General features: G+C 46.5%; 1 protein-coding gene across 1 annotated transcript in view; it reads left to right on the forward strand.

The window, feature by feature from the left end:
• Window positions 1–24,282, forward strand: part of EFEMP1 (EGF containing fibulin extracellular matrix protein 1) — a 112,053-nt gene that overhangs the window by 72,562 nt on the left and 15,209 nt on the right. The window contains exons 6-9 of the mRNA XM_068232422.1: window positions 798–917; window positions 3,648–3,767; window positions 13,531–13,650; window positions 15,677–15,803. Of these exons, the coding sequence (XP_068088523.1) occupies window positions 798–917; window positions 3,648–3,767; window positions 13,531–13,650; window positions 15,677–15,803 (487 nt within the window). The remainder of the gene's footprint in view (window positions 1–797; window positions 918–3,647; window positions 3,768–13,530; window positions 13,651–15,676; window positions 15,804–24,282) is intronic.

The following is a 24,282-nucleotide window of genomic DNA, read 5'->3' on the forward strand; positions in this document are numbered from 1 at the left end:
CAGACGCAAGCTGGTGAAACCGTGTTTTGTGCATCTTTACATGGAGGAGTTCAGTTTATTGGTCTGTGTAACATGGCCCTGTGGTCATTAACATTGTAACATGGTCACTCAGTCTATGTAGCATGGCTGTGTGATTATTGTATCAATGTAGCATGACTGTGTGGGGACTGGGGAGTAACTTAGTGTGTGCAGTGTGTCTCTGTGGTTATTTAGTTTCTGTAACATGGCCCTGTGATCAAGTAGCAGTGGTCAAAGGGGCCTGGCACCCACTGCCCAACTAGTGTCAAAATATGTATTTATGGTAGGACCCCCATAAAAGTTTTCACAGTGAGGCTCCAGGAATTTTATGTCCCTGGCAGTGCCAAGCTTCTTGCACTTAGTCTGTGTTGCAACTACACGGAAAACAAATATATTTTTTTGTGAACAGGTCCTCTTTTATAAATAGGATCCGCTCCCTCTTGTTAGACTACAATGGATATGTTGAAGCAGCTGCAGTAAGCGGACTGCACTTTTTGTGCCATCCACACTTTATGCAGGAGAATGGTTGCGTTTCCCATATAATCTATGGTTGAAAAACATCTGCCCCAAACACCAAACAGACCATTGGAGCGGACACTATACTGTCCACTCCCGCTGGCCATTCGTGGTTCAGCTCGAGTGGAAACCTAGCGTAATGCTCTAAACTTCCAGTATCAACTACAAAGTTTAATGATTGGCTTCTTGAATGCATGTAAAATTAAACATACTCTGCATTATTTTTTATTAATTTATTCTTTTTTTTTTATTTCTTAATATAGATATTGACGAATGTTCATTATCTTCATTTTGCCATCATCACTGTTTCAATACATTGGGATCATATTACTGCCAGTGTAATGTTGGCTTTCAGCTTGCAGCTAATAACTACAGTTGTGTAGGTAAGTAATACTGGTGTAGTGTCTTTGGAGATCATTCATTGCCATATTTACCAATTTTTGTGGCAATTACCACTAAGTTTAAGGTTCTATCTCCTGCACTTCTTATCGATTACATGAAATTTCACTCTTTGGATTTAAAAAAAAAAGTTCTGCTCTTCTCATCACAAGACATTTTTTATGCAAAGTGAGTTCTGGGTGTGATCGGTTTCTGGGTAGAACCGGCGATGCTCCTCCAGACCTTCAACACAGCTAATTTACAAATGTAGGAAGAGGGGTTCTCATGGGGTGTTTTCTGAATGGTGGATATTATGCACAAAGCACTAAAAAGTACCGTTTTTTTTTCTGTGGGAAAATTGCCTAACAGTTGTGACACAAACACCAGGCTGTACTCTGAAATGGCTCAATAAACTTACGTTTATCAAATTTTCAGCAGTAATACGAAATGTTTCAGGGTGACCCCTTTCATCAGGTGTATACCTGTAATCGTACACCTGATGAAGAGGGTAACCCCGAAACATGTCGTGTTACTGTTGAAAATTTGATAAATGCAAATTTATTGAGCAATTTGAGTGCCTCCTTCTTGTCTATTGTGTTACATCTTAATGGATTGGTGACCCACAGGATGATTGCGCACTGGCTTCCTAGGCTGAACCAGGCCTAATGAAGGTGAAGTCCACAGCACTCCCTTACCCTGCACACTGAAATTGAAAGCTCTATTTACCTCAGCTGCTGTTAATAAAAAAGCTTCTTTTGTGACATGTGCCTTTGCTCGCCACCTCCCTCCCTACCTAAAAATTAAAAGTGGCACAGCTGGTTGTGAGGAAGCGTAGCCTTGCTCCCTGGTGTTGGGTTTGGTTTCCTGGTCATCCAGTTCTGTGTCACAAAACATAATGTAAGTAAGCAAAGTCACATGACAAGCCCTAAATGCAAACTAGAGAGCCAGAGCACTAAAGGGGTATTCTGAAAGCTGATGTCTATGCCATGGATTCGTGCAGCTGCACCACTTTTCAGAGTAAAAGAGTAGCGGAACATTTAGGTTACTGCTGGAGAGAGACAGGAGCTTGGGGTTTTCATTCATATTTCATCCATCCTCTTTTATTGGCAGTTGGAGGGGTAGTCCCGAATGTGATCATATGACACTCAGGTAGAAGTACAATCAGTGCCACACTATATATACCAGCATTTCTGCATTAAAGGGGCACTATGGCGAAAAATTTTAAAATTTAAAATATGTGCAAACATAAACAAATAAGAAGTATGTTTTTTTCCAGAGTGAAATGAGCCATAAATTACTTTTCCCTATGTTGCTGTCACTTACAGTAGGTAATAGAAATCTGACAGAAGCGACAGGTTTTGGACTAGTCCATCTGTTCATGGGGGATTCTCTGGGATTTATTTATTTTCAAAAGCACTTAGTTAATGGCAGTTGCTCTGTCCAAATGCCAAAAAACGGTGTAGCGAGCAGTGAAGCTGGCCAGCATCATTGTTTAAATCCTTTTTAGGGAATATCTTTATAAAGAATAAAAGCCTTGTTGAGAATACCCTGTCACTTCTGTCAGATTTCTACTACCTACTGTCAGTGACAGCAACATAAGAGAAAAGTAATTTATGGCTCATTTTACTCTGGAAAAAAACGTACTTCTTATTTGTCTATGTTTGCACATATTTTAAATTTTACAATTTTTTTTTGCCATAGTGCCCCTTTAAAGTAAAAAACATAGCAGAAGAAAGAGATGGTGTCATGATAACGAATGTATCCTGATATTAAAGCACAATTATGTGCAAATGTGTGCAATATAAACTTTGTAGGGATGGTCGCAGTCAGCCAACTTCACTACACTGGAACTACGCAATGTTTTCCGCAATTACGCTTCGCAAACTACGGCTACGAAATCAGAAACTTTGCTACGTTTGCATGTCGTAGACTACGCGTTAAAATACGGAAGCTTTGCATAGTTCGAAGCGTAGTTGATGCGGACCCTTATGCCCTTATGCGGAAAAATTGCCGCAATAATCCTCTAACTATGCGCATGGGTGAACTAATATATGCGTACATTCCACCTTCCAATGCGGAATTGTATATGTATAGAAGGGCAATAATATTTCTGTGCATGCGCAATGATCCGTATAGACGCAATTACCGCACGCGTAGTTGACTTCGCAATACATATGTCAACTACGCATAGCGGGTGAAGCTTCGCATAGCGGGACTACGACTACGCGGAAATACATACGCAAAGCTTTTAAACTTCGTCTATGAACTACGATGCATAGTTGCGGACTACGATGCGTAGATTCGCGCTGGCGTAGTTTACGAGCAACCCTAAAACTTTGACGATAAAGGTGCAAATATGTGCAATATCAACCATTACGATAGCAGTAATAAAGAGAAATGCTGTAAATACTTTCATAATATCAACCCACATGTGCACAATATTAACCTTTCTGTTAACATTAGTAATACACACTTTTGTGCAAATGTGCACAATAACAGTAGAAGCACACAATTATGTGCTTATGTGCAATAATAAGCCTTGAATTTAGGCCACAAGTTGGATTTGCTGCAAATTTGAGTTTGCACGTTTTGTTTGCACGTCACTATACAACATATTTCAGCTGAAAATTATTCCAACATGTGTTTTCAAGTATAAATGGCTTTACTTAAAAAAAAATCTGTTTATAATTTCAGACTGAAATCTGTTAAAAAAGACAATATTTCTATTTTTGCAGATATTGATGAATGCAGTACCAGCAGCCCTTGTGCACAAGAATGTTACAATGTGATTGGCTCCTATAGTTGCCTTTGTAATCCTGGTTATGAACTCAGCAGGGACAGAGTTAATTGTGAAGGTAATTATATTTGCATATCCCTCTACACATTTCTTTATCTACAGGATGTTCTTTTATTTCAGAGACCGAATCCATTTGTGAAATTATCTTTCCCTTCTTAGTGATGTGACTAGCATTATAAAGTTAAGCTTTGAAGCTGCTAACTTCTGAAGGACAATGTAAAAAAAAAAAAAAAGTATATATAAATATTTAAACTGAGTGACCAAAAAATTAGACACTCCTTATTTGAATGTAAACCAGTCCAACAGTGACGTAGAGTGATGTAACAATGCAGAGTTGCTTTTAACCACTTGCCGACCGCACACTTATACCGTGCGGCAGCAAAGTGGTAGCTGGAGGACCAGCGACGCACATCTCCGTCGCCAGGTGCCTCCCTAATTAATCAGGAAAGGCCGCTTGCGCGAGCGGCCATTTCCTGTTAGATCACGGAGCGGGTCTCCGTGAATAGCCTGTGAGCCGCTGATCGCGGCTCGCAGACTAAATGTAAATGCAGGAGACGTTTGTCTCCTTTGTTTACATTGAACGGCAGCGCCGTAAGGCAGATCGGCGAACCCCGGCCAATCAGCGGCCGGGGATCACCGCCATGTGACAGAGGACATCCTGTAACAGGCTGCACAGGACGGATAGCGTGCTGTGCAGCCCCGATCACCAGGGGTGAGAGGAAGGAGAAGGAGGGGGGGAATTTCGCCGCGGAGGGGAGCTTTGAGGTGCCCCCCCCCCCCCCCGCAACATGCCAGCCGGCAGGAGCGATCAGACCCCCCCTGCACATCATCCCCATAGGGGGGAAAAAAGGGGGGCGATCTGATCGCTCTGCATGCAACCTGATCTGTGCTGGGGGCTGCAGATCCCACCCAGCACAGATCATAAAAAACAGCTCTGGTCCTTAAGGGGGGGGTAAAGGCTGGGTCCTCAAGTGGTTAAGGAGCGCTCGGCTTGAGACGAAGTAGTTATCACGAAAGTTAATGCCAAAATTGGTAAGATGAAAGATTTAAGTGACTTTGAATGAGGGATGATCAAAGGAGCAAGAAGAGCAGGTGCTAGCATCTCTGAAATGACGACTCTTTTAGGATTTTCTAGCCCAACAGTACCTGAACTCAGCAGCTTGACTTCAAACGCTGAATTCAGGCAACATGCAACTGTCCAAGTTGCAGGGCTTGTGCTACTATACAGGCAAAGGGGGTAATTTTCCCCAGGCCATTGAGTGCTGCTGGTCTCCACAGGTATCCTCCTCCTTGTGCTCCATGGGGCTTCTGCAAAGTTTTGTCAACATATCAACTCACCTGCCCCAGCACACTGCTCCGTCTGTGCTCTGTGTCTTCATTTCTGCTGGCTGGCCCTTCTCCATGACCCGTTGTGTGTTAAACACAATTTATTATGCAGGCGCCCTTGCAAGGAGGAAAATGAGAGCACGTGGATTGGAGCAGAGTCCCGGGACAGGTGAGTTGCTACAAAAACGGTGTATGTGTGGTTGGTGAGTAAAGCAAATTTGAGGGAGGAGATCTGGTGGGGGGGGAGCAAAGCCCAGCTCAGGGGCCCCAGGGGTGAATATGCTGGGGGGGGGCAGGAAGTCCAAGTGCCCTGGGGCCCCAGTATGACTTCAACTGCCCCTGCCAAGTTGGATAGGAGGTGTCCAACACTGTTTTCTGGAACTGAGTTTTCATGTAAAATTTGTGTGAGTTTCCATGTGAACTTTCAGTTTTCATATAAAAACTGTAGTACTTACCAAGCTCTGCTGAGAAACTGGATGCATCAGAAAGGTGGAGAGCAGTGTGCAGCGCATCGGCAAGAGGCGGCATCCGACAGCGCCAACTACCTTTATCTATAACCACACCTCCTAACAATGCGATGGGGTAAAAGGTTGTTTTTTATAGATATACATGTGCACAGAGAAAGATACTGGGAAACAGCCCTTATTTCCCACAATGCAACAAGATTCACAGACAGGAAACTGTCATGACATCATACTTTTTTAGGGGTTTCAGCACAATATCAGCCATACAGAGTCCCCTGATGATCTATTTGAGAAAAGGTAAAGATTTCTCATAGGATAGGGGGTATCAGCTACTGATTGGGATGAAGTTTAATCCTTGGTCACAGTTCCTCTTTATTGCTGCATCTGTTTAGCAAAAACGAAAGTGATTGAGAGATAAACAAATTATTTTTTCCAGTTTGGCTTGTTTCAACAAATGACATATGTGAGATTCAGCGAGGTTCAATATTTCTAGGAGTATTAGGACATTAACTGAAATAATAACAATATGTGTGTGTTGAGAGCCTTAGCAAACAAGATTTTAGCAGGCCTTGGCTTAACAATGTAATATTCAGCAGATGACCTCAGATGACCAATTTGGCTAGATATCCAGCGGGGTGAAAAATGTATGTATGTGCTTTTCATTTTGGTGGACTCTGTGGTGATAATTTGTTACTGTGCTATGCTGACCTATGAGGGGATTGCTTGACATGCATTAATATGGACTTAACAATAGATATAATGTAAAGGGCCTTTTATACAACAATTCAGATCTCAAATACAGTAATCATGATAAATGCAATGCCACACTATTGTGGTTAATAAGAACTGCCGAATTTCGATTTCATCAAGATTCAGTGTTCTGCAGGCAACCACCGAATTTTGTGTTCTGATTTTCGTGTTCCGAAAGCATTTTCTATTAAAACCAATAGCACCGATTTTCGTGGTTTCTCAAAAAAATTTGAGAAAAGACCTTATGGCTTTTGAGAAAATCAATTTTAACACTATACCAGCCCACATGGTTCATGGTATGATGGGGGCTCTGGAAGAGAGGGGCAGCCAAGCCTCCCCCCTCCCCCAGAGCCCTAGTCCAATCCATGGACAAGAGGCTCCTCCTTACCTCTGGTGCCTAGGAGGAGGTAGGGGCCGTTGCCGCCCTGGATGAGTTCATAGTAGCATCCAGGGATCCCTTTTAACAAGTGGATAACAAGTGGACCCCCAGATGCCTGCCCTCTCCCCAGGTGAAATGAGTATGGTGGTAGTGCTGTACACCCATTTCCACAAAGAGTTAAAGGAAGAAATAAAAAAAACAACCACAGATAAAGTCTTTTATTGTTCTAAATCGGGGGTGCCCAATAGGTCGATCGCGCTCTACCTGTAGATCGCGACCGCCTATTTGGTAGATCGCAGCCGTTTGGCCGTGTCTTGTCAAATATAGCTGCGGCGGCCTGTCAAAACTGTGTAGCCGCGGCTGAAGGGGAAAGGCGCGGCTGAAGCGGAGAGGTGTGGCTGAAGGGGAGAGGAGACAATTGTGAGCATTTCCTCTCCCTCCTCTATGATGCTGCAGAGTGCAGACCATGTGGCCACGCCTCTCCCAGGTCCCGCGGATCTGCTAACCAATGCTCCTCCATCTTGTGAAAAGAGGAGAACGGAGGCTAAAGGCTTTGCTGCCGAGGTGGGCAATTTTAAATTATGGTGCTGGTGGTGGGTAGGGGAGGGGGATTGCTTTACCAGGCTAACCTATTCTGAAGGCACATATACCTAGCTAACCTATACTGAAGGCACATATACCTAGCTAACCTATACTGAAGGCACATGTACCTAGCTAACCTATACTGAAGGCACATATACCTGGCTAACCTATACTGAAGGCACATATATCTGGCTAACCTATACTGAAGGCACATATACCTAGCTAAACTATATTGAAGGCACATATACCTAGCTAACCTATACTGAAGGCACATATACCTAGCGACCTATCCTGAAGGCATATATACCTAGCTAACCTATACTGAAGGCACATATACCTAACTATCATACTAAAGCACAGATACCAAACTACCATACTAAAACACACAAACCTAGTTAACCTATACTAAAGGGACCTATACCTAACTACCTTTCGGGGGGCGGTACATGCATTTGAAATGTCAGTAGATCTCTTGGCCTTGTCTAATTTTAAAGTAGCTCATGAGCTGAAAAAGTGTGGGCACCCCAGTTCTAAATTAACGGTGAATAAGTATTAATGCCTTTCGATAGTCGAGCGCAAATATACTCAAAAGTCATCCTGACAAACTGAATGGCCATAGACAGCCTCTGCATCTGTATTGCAGAGGCTAGGAATGCGAAAATTGGCTTCTGAAACAAGATGTTTCGGCAACCAGTGACACCAACAAGATGGCTGCTGGGGAAAACCCAGTCCTCAGAGGCCACATTACAGTGGCAGAAACAGCCGTTTTCCACATAAATGTGAAAAGATGCTGGTTTTGCCACTTTAGTGTGGCCTCTGGGTACCAGGGAATTTTGTTGACATCATTATTCTTGTTTTAGAAGCCAATTTTCACTTTCCTAGCCATTGTGTTAAAGGGACTCCGAGCACCTCTCATGGGCATGCCTTTAAGACTCCGACTAGTACTGCAAAGTACTGCTCCTCTTTCATTTGATGCCTGAATCGCCATTCTACACCAAATAGTTTTCGTTCGATTTCAGTTTAAAAATCGCTGCTGCCATCTTGGCTATGTTATAAATTCCGGGTCACCCCTGTCTTCTCTGTTAGAGAAGTGCATCACTGAATGTAGCAGGAAGAGGAAGTGACACGCATGGCCATTGCAAGAGGCTCCTCCAGAGGGGTCATAGCACGACTTTGTTGGAAGACGTCTGTCTTAAAGGCATGCCCTTAGAGGTGCCCGGAGTCCCTTTAACGCCGTGTTTGCCAAAAATTCTTGTTTCTGAAGCCAATTTTCGCATCGGCAGAGCGCAATGCAGAATGCGGTACTTTGAACAGAGTAATTTTTGATTTTCGCAATTTTACTTGGAATGGCCAAATTCCAATGTGAAAATAAGAACTTAGAACTGTTCCCATTTCGAGAGGTAATCCCTACAAGCCAATTTGTGTGGGCAAAAAAATGAGATTCCTTGTGAATAAAATAAAACCGACTACATGAGACAGATACAACTTTGGCATTTATACAATTTCCCTAATTTGCCTCGTTTTTCTTAACATCTTAGTAAGGGGGCTTTTAGGACCATTGTAGTCCCTTACACACTCCAATGAGTTCTGGGTCACCATGAGCTTGCTGGTTAGTCTGTACCTCTCGGTTTTACAAGCCCTACTGCATAGAGCCAAAATAATCCATGCCATGCACTGATGAGGATCAAGCAATCCGAAACACTCTGTATGTGTGAGGATCCGCTCGGCTGCCTGCGCAGGCAGGCAGCCTTTTGACCACTGTTCAGGTCTGCATTCTGCAGGTCTCTGGAAGAGAGACCTTTTTTCAGTTTGGCAGCTTGCTGCTGAGGAATTTGCATACGTTTGTCATGCAGATTGCCTAGCCACATCCTTTGTAGGCTTGCTCTATATATACCATGTGATATCACAGACTAGTTTGGTGCACACACATACAATCTGTCCCTGTGCTCATTCTCTTCCGCAATCGCTTCTCTTGCGATTGCGTTCTCACTTGGTTTCTTCTGTTGTGTGTCCACCGTCGCAGGTTGGCGGCTAGATTGGTGGACATACATACATTCCTCATCTGTGCTTATTCGGTCTTGTGTCGCTGTTAGCAATCGCCATCTCTGGCAATTGCCTTCTCACTTTGTCTTCATGGTTGTGTGTTCATCGTCGCAGGGTGGCGACTAGTTTGGTGGACACACATACCCTCTGTCGCATTGATCTCTCTCTTTCAGGGCTATCTTGCCCTGCGGTTCTTCCCTTCGTACAATTCCTGTCTGGCGTGTGTGGCAGGGCAGTGGAGCTGTTCCTCTGCACTCCACAGCTCCACCTGCCGACAGGAATTTGCCTCTACAGGTGCATTGCACCTTTTGCTGGGTTCCCTCAAATTACACGTTTGTGGAGGATTTCTGCAGTGTCAGCGCACGTCTTGTGCACTGATCACGGAGAGAATTCCACAATCGTTACAGTATGCATGTTGGATTATTATGGCTCTGTACAAATTAACAAGCTGACACATCATTGTATTCCATCGGTTCTGGAGGTGTGTTTAGCTGCTAAGGTTACAATGGTTAATTTGCATATATTCAGCAGTGATGCACTGGGAGACATCTCAAGCTCACTCCAACCTGAATTATCGCATATTCTTTTTGTTTTAAGAAAGCAAACCTTTGTTTTTCTTAACATCTTAGTAAGGGGGCTTTTAGGACCATTGTAGTCCCTTACACACTCCAATGAGTTCTGGGTCACCATGAGCTTGCTGGTTAGTCTGTACCTCTCGGTTTTACAAGCCCTACTGCATAGAGCCAAAATAATCCATGCCATGCACTGATGAGGATCAAGCAATCCGAAACACTCTGTAGGTGTGAGGATCCGCTCGGCTGCCTGCGCAGGCAGGCAGCCTTTTGACCACTGTTCAGGTCTGCATTCTGCAGGTCTCTGGAAGAGAGACCTTTTTTCAGTTTGGCAGCTTGCTGCTGAGGAATTTGCATACGTTTGTCATGCAGATTGCCTAGCCACATCCTTTGTAGGCTTGCTCTATATATACCATGTGATATCACAGACCTGTGCTGGTCATAAGAGTTAGTCCTGTGGAACACTCCTGAGTGTCAGCCTTGCTCATTGTTTGAAGATTAGTTTAGAGTAATTCCTGGGACTGCACTAGGCAGGTTCCCTAGTGCAGTTAGGATTGCATATCTGTTTTGTTTGTCTGTTGCGATTGTCCTATCCCAGCGGTGGTCGACAGGAAGTCGTTCTGATCTTTGTTCTTGGAGTATAGCTGGAGCAGCGGTTGCTACCAGCTACCTCATCTGATCTGTCTTGCCAGGATCGCACTCGCCTTGCGCTAGTGCTGTGGATCCTTCTGGTCTGCTACTCTCTTGCTGTACTTGGATCGCACTCGCCTTGCGCTAGTGCTGTGGATCCTTCTGTTCTGTCTTCCTGGATCGCACTAGCCTCTTGCGCTAGTGCTGTGGATCCTATCTCTCGCTTATTCCTGTTTTCGTGTATCTGTCTTGTCTGCTACGAACGCTTGCTGGAGGCTCCGTGAGGTAACCGTTAAGCAAGCACTCGCGTCCTCTGTTTCATGTTTGTCTGTCGGTGGTTAGTTAGGCGTGCTTGTCTCTGTTGTGCTTATCATGCGTAGACCGCGCATAAACGCGTGCAGTGTTGCGAATGAGTGCGGTGTTCGCGTTTAGTTAGCGTTTGTTGTTTTCCTTGTCTCCTTATTGTATTATTTGCTGTGCCTTTGCTACTCTCGTGCTCTGCCTTGCTGTAGCCTTGTGTCACCTCTGGCAATTGCCTCTCTCGCGATTGCGTTCCTACTTCATATCTGCTGTTGTGTATGCACCGTCACGGGTTGGCGACTAGTTTGGTGCACACACATACAATCTGTCCCTGTGCTCATTCTTTTCCGCAATCGCTTCTCTTGCGATTGCGTTCTCACTTGGTTTCTTCTGTTGTGTGTCCACCGTCGCAGGTTGGCGGCTAGATTGGTGGACATACATACATTCCTCATCTGTGCTTATTCGGTCTTGTGTCGCTGTTAGCAATCGCCATCTCTGGCAATTGCCTTCTCACTTTGTCTTCATGGTTGTGTGTTCATCGTCGCAGGGTGGCGACTAGTTTGGTGGACACACATACCCTCTGTCGCATTGATCTCTCTCTTTCAGGGCTATCTTGCCCTGCGGTTCTTCCCTTCGTACAATTCCTGTCTGGCGTGTGTGGCAGGGCAGTGGAGCTGTTCCTCTGCACTCCACAGCTCCACCTGCCGACAGGAATTTGCCTCTACAGGTGCATTGCACCTTTTGCTGGGTTCCCTCAAATTACACGTTTGTGGAGGATTTCTGCAGTGTCAGCGCACGTCTTGTGCACTGATCACGGAGAGAATTCCACAATCGTTACAGTATGCATGTTGGATTATTATGGCTCTGTACAAATTAACAAGCTGACACATCATTGTATTCCATCGGTTCTGGAGGTGTGTTTAGCTGCTAAGGTTACAATGGTTAATTTGCATATATTCAGCAGTGATGCACTGGGAGACATCTCAAGCTCACTCCAACCTGAATTATCGCATATTCTTTTTGTTTTAAGAAAGCAAACCTTTGTTTTTCTTAACATCTTAGTAAGGGGGCTTTTAGGACCATTGTAGTCCCTTACACACTCCAATGAGTTCTGGGTCACCATGAGAGCTTGCTGGTTAGTCTGTATATATATATATATATATATATATATATATATATATATATATATATATATATATATATATATGTATATATATATATATATATATATATATATATTTTTTTTTTTTTTCCCACCCCTTAAATCCTTAAATTACACTTCAATCACATTCTGGATTTTGTCATTCCAAACCATTGTGATATTAAAATGCCATTTTGATTTCAAAAGTCTAGACTATTTAACCTACTAACAGGGCCAGATTTACCATAAGGCACTGTAGGTACATGCCTACAAGCGCCTGATGATGGGAAGGCGGCTCACTCCCATCCCCTAGTGCCTCTCTCCCTCCATCCTTCCCTGTGCAAAGTTCTGAGCAGAGCATAAATGAGAGGTACCTCTGGCTTTCTAGTGCTAAGGAGCACCTGTAGCTACCTATGACAAAAGAAGTAAGGGAGAAGTGACAGCTGAGACAACCGGCACACTTGCGGTGTGGTTCGGTGGGGATTTGTAGGTTCATGGAGAGCAATGTCTAGGGTACCAGGACGTCTGTACCTATAGGCTTCTGTGGTGTGAATTCGGGCCTGCCTACTAATTATTTTGACATGCATGCAAATTTTATTATAAATTGTTTCCGTGACAGAATTATTGAAATCTCATTATTCATCTGTTATCCTGGATAGGGATAGGCAGAAGCGAAACTGTACTTGTTCATGTTGGGAGCGGAAATGGCAGGTGGCGTAAATCATACGCCGCATCAGAGTAAGGCAGCCACAAGTGTGGCGTAGGATTTACTTGCAGCGGAACCCAAAAGGTTAAAGAGGTCAAAGAGGCTAAATGCTAAATAAACACTGGACCTATTACGCATTTATTTACAAAACATATTGGACAATCAGTTTGGGCATGTTTGGCTGTATAAAGACTTATTATAATTTTACTAGGTGACCTAAGCCTGTTTAAAAACGTGCTCTAGGTCTGTGTGGAATCCCCATCCCCTCTCCTCCACTCCCCTCCCACCTCCCCTCTCCTCCACTCCCCTCTACTCCCCTCTCCTCCACTCCCCTCCCACTCTCCGCCGCAGTGTCACTGCGCATGCGCGCACACGCCGCGCAATCACACTACGCGCACTTCGCGCGCGCACGCCGCCTGCTGACACGTCGCAAACCCAGTCGTCCGCTGACCCGCCGCACGCCCGGCCACCCGCTGACACGCCACCCGCTCGGCTCCCTGGTCCCACGCTATCCCTGTGTAGCGTTGTCCATGCTGCGCACAACGGTTCAGCACGGACAACGCTACACAGGGACAGCGCACGGACACAGGGGTTTTATTATAGAGGATGTCTGTTATCTGTAAGTACGATAACATCTTTGGCAGAACTAAAATGCTTTACAATGTGACACAGAAGAGGTGATGCCGATTAAACTTCAAAAATAGGTCATCATTATTTTAAGTAAAATCTGTGGCTGATCTTTAATTAAAGTAATTAGCTAACGCATTCTACTAATGGTCTTTACCAATAAAAGTACACAATGGATTTTCTCAATATGCTTAATTATTTTGCCATCAACTTCATTGTTCTCTTTAATTCACAAATTGCCCGTGGATACACTGAGATTAATTTATTGTCAAAGCTCTGTTGTAATTGTCTTGTTTAACAGATATTGATGAGTGCAGAACATCCAGCTATCTGTGCCAATATCAATGTGTTAATGAACCAGGGAGGTTCTCCTGTGTTTGCCCGGAAGGATATCAGCTTGTTGGAACACGATCTTGTCAAGGTTTGTATTATGCATTCATTTTTCTCTCTATTCTGACATAAATTTGATATCAGAAGTAAAGTCGACATACAGGGCTCGTTCACATCTAGGGCGTTTTTGCCCTTTTTCCAAGCGCAGGCGATTTTCAAAATCGCCCTAAAAACACTTGTGCAATGACTCCCTATGAGAGAGTTCACATCTGAGCGTTTCATTTCAAATCCGCTCAGCAAAGCGCTGCCTATACCATTCTGCCTCAATGGAAGGTATAGGAAAAAACGCAAACGCTCACAAAATCACTTTGTGCAGCAATTGTGATCGCGTTTTCCGGGTCAAAGAGTTCTCTTCCTGACTTGCGTCAGGTAGTGAATTTAATATTTAAAGAGTTCAGTCCCTAAGGTAAATATTTATGTATTTTTTTAATTGTAAATTTTTTATTTCGTTTTTTTTTTTTTTACAAAAAAAATTGTTAACAATTGGGAAGTGTGGGGGGTAATCAGTTAATTTAAAACGTAAAAATATGTATTTGTATATAAAAAATTCTTTTGACTGTAGTTTTACAATTTGGCGACAAGATGGCCACAGTAATTTTTTGTGCATGGTCCTGTAAGCGTAGTAAGTACGCTTACAGGAAGTGTAGTGAGGATGGGAAACTGTTTTTTTTTACACAATGATCGCGCAGCTTCTCATGGAAGCAGCCGATCATTGCTGCGGTGACTTAGATCAGCGAACGGGCCCATTCATTGATCTATGGCAAACGGGCGGCAGCGTGCACGAGCATGGGAGCGCTCGCACAAGCGAGCAGGAGCACGGACAGCGGCGGTAGCGGCGGAGGTGCGTATATCTATGCCCCAGGCAGGGAAAGTAAGTTAAAAGGGGCATAGATATACTGTACCCAGGTGGCAAAGTGGTTAAAGGACTTACGAGGTTAAAAAAAAAAAAGTTAAGCATCAAATTTGAATCCACGGAGGATGCCATTCGTGCCCTCTGTGTAGTTCCACCGGGTCCTGAGCCCACAGCCCGGGTCGAGCTCTCATGTCTCAAGTGAAATTGCCACCGGAACTTGCCGCGGCTGTGCAGTCTGCATAGACGTGAGTGCAGCTGCGCAGCTCTAGGGCTTCCCTCCCGATCCACACACAGGAGACAGCCTGTACCAAAGATGTGGTGGGAGGAGCCCTAGAGCTGTGCAGCCGCACTCGCGTCTATGCAGACTGCGCAGCCGCGGCAAGCTCCGGCGGCCATTTTACTTGTGGCATGAGAGCCTGACCCTTGCTGTGGGGTCAGGAGCCAGACCGAGGGGGGGGGGGGCGATTAAACAGCGCGGACCTGGCTGAACTACACGGAGAGCACGGATGGAGTCCTTTGTGGATTCAAATTTGATGCAGGTACTGAACTTTTTTTTTTAATTTTCACCTCGTAAGTCAACTATAAAGCATGCTGGCTGCTGCTCCTCCCTCTGCAAAGGTTGAGAGAGAGTTGCGTCACCCACCCCCTTGACTATTGAGTCCGAAATTTAGGTCTGACTCATGTACAAGTCGACCCCTAAACTTTTATTTCTTGAGTCAGACCCTAATTTCTAGACGTATAGTCGAGTATACATGGTAAACTTCTCAAGTGCTGCGGACGGCATTATACAGGTTTCCAAATTAGGAAACCCAGATTCGAACAGCAACACTAAAAGACAATATACATTTTTGTAAAGAGGAGCAGAGGTGAAATCATGGAGAAGACAGACTATTACTGTTCTCCATTTCCTGTCCCAGTGTCACACAGAAGTCACATTAGAGCTACAACAGAGCCCTTGATGTCACTGAGATGAGACATAAGAGAAACAGGGACACAGACAACAATAACATCCAGCTGAGACTCACAGTCCTTAATCAAAAAAAGTATTGACTGGGCTGCGATGGGGCAGCTAAGTGTTGTTTTCAGCATATTTATTTTACATATCTAATGGTATGTCATTTCCATGATAGCAAGATATTGAGCATATTTTGTAAATTCAATGACTCGCAACGAGTGATATCTTTCTTCTCTAAACTATTTGTAGACATAAATGAATGTGAAACGAACACTCACGATTGTGGTGAAGAAGGCATGTGCTGGAATTACTATGGTGGATTCAGATGCTATCCAGCCAACCCTTGCCAAGAGCCTTATGTGCGCATGTCAGACAAGTAAGTAGATTACGTATACAATGCTTCAGTTTTGTAGCCTAAATGGAAAAACTGAGTTCTATAGCAATGTAGCAGGATGGGAATTTCTTTGAGCTCAGTGGTTATACTCTTAAACAACTTAGTGTCAGGCTTGTAAACAAAATTGTAATTGAAAACTAATTTTCATTAAAAATGAATGTTATTTTTTTTTAAATGTGGATTTCCCATTTAATGTGCTCAAATGATACCTTATTGAGGTTAAACTCTAAGCCCACCCTAATAAAGCACCGTTTAAGGACTGGTCCACACTTGTCCGGTTCCAGATCGGATCTGTGTCAAACTGATCAGTTTTTCTGAAAAACTGATCGGTTTGCCACAAGTCTCATCTGGATGGTAGGGCACGTTCCGGTCCAAGCGCATGTCGCTGCTCACCTCTTGCTGCCCCTGCTGATCCCACCACTGGTCCCGCCACTCGGGTCCCTTCCACAACCTGGAGGCCAGCAGAAGCATGGCTCTTTATAGGATGCAACAGGCCAATTCTGCCTAGCATTAGGGGAAAATGTATGTAATGTGTTAGTATAGTATATTATTTCCCAGTGTCCTATGTATGCAGTGGCCACATAACCCCTGTAGTATCACATTGTTGTGAGTCCTCGTCCACCTTCCCCTTGTCATTGAGACAGACTGGTGACAAGGAGGTGGGTAAGGAGTGGCATCCTTATGTAGGCAGAGAGAAGCCGAGTTGACCACCACTAGAGATGGCCCAAATGGTTCACCGGCGAACTTCCGGGGTTCACAATCGCGGAGAATCGCAAACTTTTCTGGAAGTTCAGTTCGCCCCCATAGTGCACCATTAGGGTCAACTTTGACCCTCTACATCACAGTCAGCAGGCACATTGTAGCCAATCAGGCTACACTCCCTCCTGGAGCCCCCCCTTATAAAAGGCAGGCAGCGTCAGGCTTTTCACTCACTCGTGTGCCCGCAGTAATTATTGAAGGGATAGCTGCTGCAGACTCTTATAGGGAAAGATTAGTTAGGCTCTTGTAGGCTTCTTAGCTTGCTCCTTGCTGATTCTTATTGTAAAAAAAACACCTCACAACAGCTCTTTTGAGAGCTAATCTTGTTCTTGTGATCTATTTTGTGTGTGTGTGTGTGTGTGTCCCATAGACACTTGTGTTGCATAGACAGCCCTGATAATCCATACTGTGTGTGTGCCACTGCCAGGCCCAGCACATTCAGTGACTACTACCTGTGTGTGTGACAGGTGCACGTTGTAATACCTACTGCATATACCTACCTGTTGTTCGCTGTACACCAACCCACCCAAGTGAGCGCACGCAGTGTCACTGTGCCTGTCCGGTGCCTGTCTGTGTGTGACAGGTGCACATTGTAATACCCACTGCATATACCTACCTGTTGTTCACTGTGCACCCACCCACCTACATGAGTGCACGCAGTGTCACTGTGCCTGTCCGATACCTGTCTGTGTGTGACAGATGAACATTGTAATACCTGCAGCATATACCTACCTGTTGTTCACTGTGCACCAAACCACCCACGTGAACGCATGCAGTGTCACTGTGCCTGTCCGGTACCTGTCTGTGTGTGACAGGTGCACATTGTAATACCCACTGCATATACCTACCTGTTGTTCACTGTGCACCCACCCACCTACGTGAACGCACGCAGTGTCACTGTGCCTGTCTGGTACCTGTTTGTGTGTGAGAGGTGCACATTGTAATACCCATCACTGCATATACCTACCTGTTGTTCACTTCAGTGCACCCACCGACCTACCCACGTGAGCGCACGCAGTGTGATATACCACTCTGTGCATACCTTTCACTGCACCTGTGTGACTGCACATTGTATTACTCAAGTCAGTGCATACATTTCACTTCACCTCCCCCCCCCCCCCCCCGATATGGACAAAACAGGTAGAGGCAGAGGTAGAGGCAGACCCAGAGGAAGACCACCCGGCAGGTCTGTGCAAGGTCGTGGTTATGTGATTTTGTGCGGCCCTGGACCAAAGTACAGTGCTCAGAAGAAGGCACGTCCCATCAACTCCCAAGATTGTCAGGTCGTGGTTGACACATAACACAGAACACCTCATCTTCCGCAGCCACCAGCGCTACTCCAAGTACCACATCCGCTACATTTGACAGTTCGCAGGAGTTATTTGGTGGGGAAATCACTGATGCACAGCCATTATTGTTACAACCAGATGAAGGCGCTAAGCAAGTTACACCACCTCATATGTCTGAGTTAGGCGACACTATGGACGTAACGTGTACGGAGGGGGATGATGAAGTACCTGCTGTTGGTGGAGTTTTGGAGGTGTGCGAGACAAACAAAGCTGGGCAGAATGATTATGATGATGACGATGATACGGATCCCAATGAATGTTCCCAATAGAGTAGATGAACAGGGGAACAGTTCAGAGGGGGAGTCAGAGAGGAGTAGGAGGAGACGAGTTCCTGAAAGAAGCAGGGGGAGCTCGTCGTCAGAAACAGCTGGTGGCAGTGTCCGGCGGCATGTATCGCCACCTATGTACAGCCAGCCAACATGCCCATCAATGTCAGCTGCTGATGCCACCATAGTGCCATCACCCCAGGGGGCTCAGCGTTTGGAAATTTTTTAGTGTGTCTGCCTCAAATCGGAGCAATGCCATCTGTTCTCTCTGCCTCCAAAAATTGAGCCGTGGAAAGGCCAACACCCACGTAGGGACAAGTGCCTTACGAAGGCACATGGAGAAAAGGCACAAACTGCAATGGGAAGAGCACCAGAGCAAAAGCAGCACACAAAAGAAAAGCCACCCTCCTTCTACTCTTCCTCCTTCAGGTGCATCATCTTCAGCCGCTTTCTCCATTGCACCTTCACAGCCACTCTCCTCCACTCCGCCTCTGACCTTGAGCGGTTCCTGCTCCTCTGCCCACAGCAGCCAGGTGTCCGTGAAGGAAATCTTTGAGCGGAAGAAGCCAATTTCTGCCAGTCACCCCCTTGCCCGGCGTCTGACAGCTGGTTTGGTAGAACTGTTAGCTCGCCAGCTGTTACCATACCAGCTGGTGGACTCTGAGACCTTCCGTAAATTAGTGGCCATTGGGGCACTGCAGTGGAAAATGCCAGGCCGCAATTATTTCTCTAAAAAGGAGATACACAAACTGTACAGTGAAGTTGAGAGGCAAGTGGTTTCATCTCTGGCACACAGCGTTGGGTCAAGGGTCCACCTGACCACGGATGCCTGGTCTGCCGCGCACGGTCAGGGCAGGTACATTACTTACACAGCCCATTGGGTCAACCTGGTGACCGATGGCAAACAGGGAGTACGTGGCTGTGCAGTGGACCAACTTGTGACACCTCCATGGCATGCAGGCAGGCCTCCTGCCACCTCCTCTCCTCCTGTTGCATCCTCCTCCTCCTTGGCTGAGTGGCAGTTCAACTCTACTGGTGCCGCATCTCCTCTCCAGCTACACAGCCCCAGCTCCCCAGGGCCTATGCTGCATGCCAGGTACGACGGTGTCACGCCATATTAGACATGTCTTGCCTCAAAGCGGAGAGTCACACTGGACCAGCTCTCCTGGCTGCTCTTAACAAACAGGTGGATCAGTGGCTGACCCCACACCAGCTGGAGATCAGCAACGTGGTGTGTGACAACGGCAGCAATCTCATTTTCGCGTTGAATTTGGGAAAGCTGACACATGTACCCTGCATGGCACATGTGCTGAATCTAGTCATTCAAAGATTTGTGTCAAAGTACCCAGGCTTAGAGGACATCCTGAAGCAGGCCAGGAAGTTGTGTGGGCATTTCAGGCGGTCTTACACGGCCATGGCACACTTTGCCTAAATTCAGCGGAGAAACAATTTGCCGGTGAAACGCCTCATTTGCGATAGCCCGACTCGCTGGAATTCGACCCTCCTTATGTTCTCTCGCCTGCTAGAACAGGAGAAAGCCGTCACCCAGTACCTCTACAATTTCAGTAGAAGGACTCAATCTGGGGAGATGGGGATGTTCTGGTCCAACAACTGGACACTGATGCAAAATGCATGCAGGCTCATGCAGCTGTTTGAGGGGGAGGGGGAGGAGGAGGAGGAGGAGGAGGAGGAGGGGGGAGGAGGAGGAGGAGGAGGAGGAGGGGGAGGGGGGAGGGGGAGGGAGAGGGAGAGGGGGAGGGGGAGGGGGAGGAGGAGGAGGAGGAGAAGGGGGAGGAGGAGGAGGAGGGAGAGGGAGAGGGAGAGATTTTAAAAATTTTCTGTCGGAATTCCGCGGAACAGCTCAGGAATTCCGTCGGAATGAAACGGTAGCGGAATTTCGGTAGTGGCGGTATGCGGAATTACCACGGAATCGGAAATTGGCTCTTCCGACCATGCCTGGATAGTACCTCTGCATCCAACTTTGTGCAGATGGCGTCTTTCATCCTGTCCAACCTGTTGAGGGACCCTGTGTAAAAAAAACTTAAGGGGAATGAGCTGTACTGGGTGGCCATGCTACTAGACCCTCGGTATAGGCACAAAGTGGCGGACATGTTACCAACACACCTGAAGGCAGAAAGGATGCAGCACTTGCTGAACAAGCTGTCAACTATGCTCTACAATGCGTTTAAAGGTGATGTCACAGCACAATGCAATAAAGGTACCACTGCCAGTAATCCTTCTCCCATGTCCACGTAGGCAAGGACAGGACGCTCCAGCGATCTCATGGTGATGTCGGACATGCGGACATTCTTTAGTCCAACGCCTCGCCTAAGCGCTTCCGGATCCATCCTTCACCAACGCCTGGACCGGCAGGTAGCCGACTACCTGGCCTTAAGTGTGGATGTAGACACTGTGAGCAGCGATGAACCCTTGGAGTACTGGGTGCGTAGGCTTGACCTGTGGCCAGAGCTGTCCCAATTTGCCATCCAACTTCTGTCTTGCCCTGCCTCAAGCATCCTATCAGAAAAGACTTTCAGCGCAGCTGGAGGCATTGTCACTGAGAAGAGAAGTCGCCTAAGTCACAAAAGTGTTCAGTACCTCACCTTTATCAAAATGAATGAAGCATGGATCCCGGAGGCCTACTGCTCGCCCCAAGACTAAGTCCGTCCCCACACACAGCAGCTCTGCCTGCACGCCGTCTGACTGCCTGCCCCAAGACTAAGTCGCTCCCCACACAGCACCTCTGCCCGCAGGCCGTTTGACTGCCTTCTCCGCCACCACCAACAGGGTCCAGCGGCCGCTATAATAATTTTTCTGGTGCGTGTACATGCCTGCCTAATTTTTCTTGCAGCACTGCAGCAGCAACAACAAAACAAAAGGCATGTACATGTGCCAATTCCCCTTCGTGATCATTACCTTGCCGCGGCGAAGGAGCTTGCGTATCACAATGAAGCAATGACTGACGGCTATATGAGTGTCTCCGGGGGGGGGGGGGGGGGGCACACCCACGATAATAAGGTCGTTGCTTCAGTGTGGACAGACCAAATTTGTTCAGCTGGACAGTCACTGTTCTGTCATTCAGCTACCTTAACCCGGCGACCATATGGGCTGGAAAGCCGCCATCACCTGCACTCTCGTCATGGTGCGCACCAGTCCAGCACAGCCGTCACTACACAAACAGCTGTTTGCAGTCACTGCATCTGTGAGTGACTGCACATTGTATTATACCTGGCGGACAGTGCATACCTTTCACTTGAATGGATGGCAGACTTGCCCTCTATAACAGATTTTCAGTACAGGTAGTAAAGTCGATCAGTGTCATATACAGCAGAGCCTCAAAAGTCCTCCTGTATTGTTATTTTTGGTCACTACCTCGGGGCGTGCATGCCATGCCTGCTGCCTTCCTTGGATGTGTGGTAGCCGTTCCTGCTCCTTTGCCCACAGCGTGCCTGTTGCCTTCCTTTGATGCGTGGTGGTGGTAGCAGTTTCTTAGGCTCCCACTCCGGACCGGAATCGAACCCTGATTCCCCGGCCATTACCCGTGGTCACTCACAATGGCAAACTTGCCCTCCATAACAGATTCTCGTTGCAGGTACTGAGCAGCAAGCAGAACAAGTATTTAAAAAATCAGATGTAAGCTTTAACAATGGTAGAGAAAGAACCATCGAAAGTTGATAAGGCAGTCAGACATTACCTGATATCACTGAGGAAGAGCAATCTCGCCATGGTGCGCACCAGTCCAGCACGGCCGTCACAACACAATCAGCTGTTTGCGGTGCGTTACACAGTGAGTTTGGTGTGTCAGTGTGAAGCAGTACTCTAATTACACTCCCTGATTGATGTATACACATGCAAGATGTTTTAAAGCACTTTAGGCCTGCAATTTAGCATTCAATGGGATTTCTGCCCTTAAAACGCTGCTTTACGTCAAATCCAGATTTTTCCCCGGGACTTTTGGCATCTATCCCACTCCGCCATGCCCCCCTCCAGGTGTTAGATCCCTTGAAACATCTTTTCCATCACTTTTGTGGCCAGCATAAGTGTTTCTAGTTTTCAAAGTTCGCCTCCCTATTGAAGTATATTGCGGTTCGTGAAGGTTCGCGCGAACCGAACTTTTGCGGAAGTTCGCGGACCAGGTTCGCAAACCGAAAATCGGAGGTTCGGGCCATCTCTATTGACCACTACATCCTGGTCAGACTCTGCTGATAGCATTGACTTTAGGCACAACCTGTGCTACATGGGGATGGACTTAGTTAAGTATTTTTACAACACGGTCACTTTAAGTCATTAGATGTTCTTCACCAGGCCTGGATTTAACATAAGGCACTGTAGGCACGTGCCTACTGGCACTTGATGATGCTAAGGCGGCTCACTCCCCACCCTTAGTTCCACCCTCCCTCCATCCCTAATGCATAGTCCCGAGCAGAGCTTAAATGAGAGGTTACTCACCCAGCTCTTGACATTCCACTGACGAGATCTCCCTTCAGTGGGGGTACCACTAGCTACTTAATACTGAAGGTTCCTCAGGACCTAATGCTAACTTACTAAGGGGTAGCTATGATGGGCAAGGGAAGAAAGGGAGGAGTGACAGCTGGGCCAGCCAGCACACTTGCGGTGTGGCTCGGCAGGTGTTTGTAGGTTCATGGAGGGCAAAGTCTAGGGCGCCAGGACATCTGTGCCTATAGGCTTCTGTGATGTAAATCCGGGCGTGTTCTTCACCCAGTGCGGGTGCAGATTAAGAAACAATCATTATGACTCTATTGGCAAGTTCGTACATCTTGTACCTGGAAAGGGGCAAACCATGTGTATTGTATCCTATTAACTGAATGCTTTTCAGACTTTACAATTGCATGCAGGGGCGTAAAACAATAGGGGATGCAACCCCTGCCCCGCTCAGGGCCTTTTGGGGGGGCAGGAGGGGTCGCAACATAAGAGGAGAGTGTGGCAGATCGGCGGGGAGGGGGGACATTCCCCCCCTCCCTCACCTTGGGCTCTCCTCTCTGTGCTCCCCCTCCTGCAATCATTAGTGGCAGCAGGCAGGCAGCGGCAGGCTGGATACATACCTCCATCGTGCAGGAGGTCTCCGATCTCTAAGAGCTTCCTGCTACTTCCTGTTTACACAGGAAGTAACATGAAGCACTTACTGATCGGAACCTGCTGTGCAATAAAGGTATGTGTTCAGCCTGCCGCCGCCCGCCCGCTGCCACTAATGATTGCAGGAGGGGGAGCACTGAGAGGAGAGCCCGAGGTGAGGGAGGAGAGGGGGGGGGGGTCCGATGAGCAGGCCGGGGGAGAAGGGGGGCCAGATTTTTTTTTGGGCAGGGGGATTTCTAGTTACGCCCCTGATTGCATTAACAAATCATACCAGAAGCACTAGGGTGTGTCCCCTCCCACTTCTCACTCTTTGGAAGCAGAAAAGGCACTGTTTCAGTTGTATGTGTCCCACAATTATTTAGATGTGTTACGTAGCTGTAAAAGTGCTAGTTAGATACTTACTTAACAAGACAGAAGCCTCTGGAACCAGAGGCTTCCCATGTGCTCCTCACGACCACTGCTGTTGCCTTCGATCCTCTGACAGTTTGCAGCCGTTCTTTTCTATGTGCACAAGTGCAACTGTACTGCACCTGCGCATGTATAGCCACATCTGTGCAGCAGCACAGAGACACTCGCGGACGAGCTGCTTCAGCTAACTCGCATACTCGCACAGGTTCAGTACAGCCATGCTCATACATGGAGGAGAGTGCGGCTACGAGAGCATATGCAACGAACTCTTGTCGGATATGTTTAGAGGGTCCGTGCATGGCAACAGTCAGGTCGAGGAGGAGACTATCCACAGGCTTCCTTCTACCTAGATAAAGATCTAAGAAATGTTTGGGTGTTGGTGTCCAGGAATTAACTGGGCACTCTGTAACAAGATCACTAGTAATGAGCAAATATTACGCGTTGTAATTCACAATTACACATTGTTATCCTAATGCGAAATTTCAAGAAAAATCGTAATTAATTTCATATGTAATTGTAATTATTCTTAATTTAGCGTAATTCTTTACGTAAAATTAAGACTTTAGCGGTTAATAGCAAAGCTAC

The sequence above is a fragment of the Hyperolius riggenbachi genome, chromosome 4 (assembly GCF_040937935.1).
Source record: "Hyperolius riggenbachi isolate aHypRig1 chromosome 4, aHypRig1.pri, whole genome shotgun sequence".
NCBI classification, from domain to species: domain Eukaryota; kingdom Metazoa; phylum Chordata; class Amphibia; order Anura; family Hyperoliidae; genus Hyperolius; species Hyperolius riggenbachi.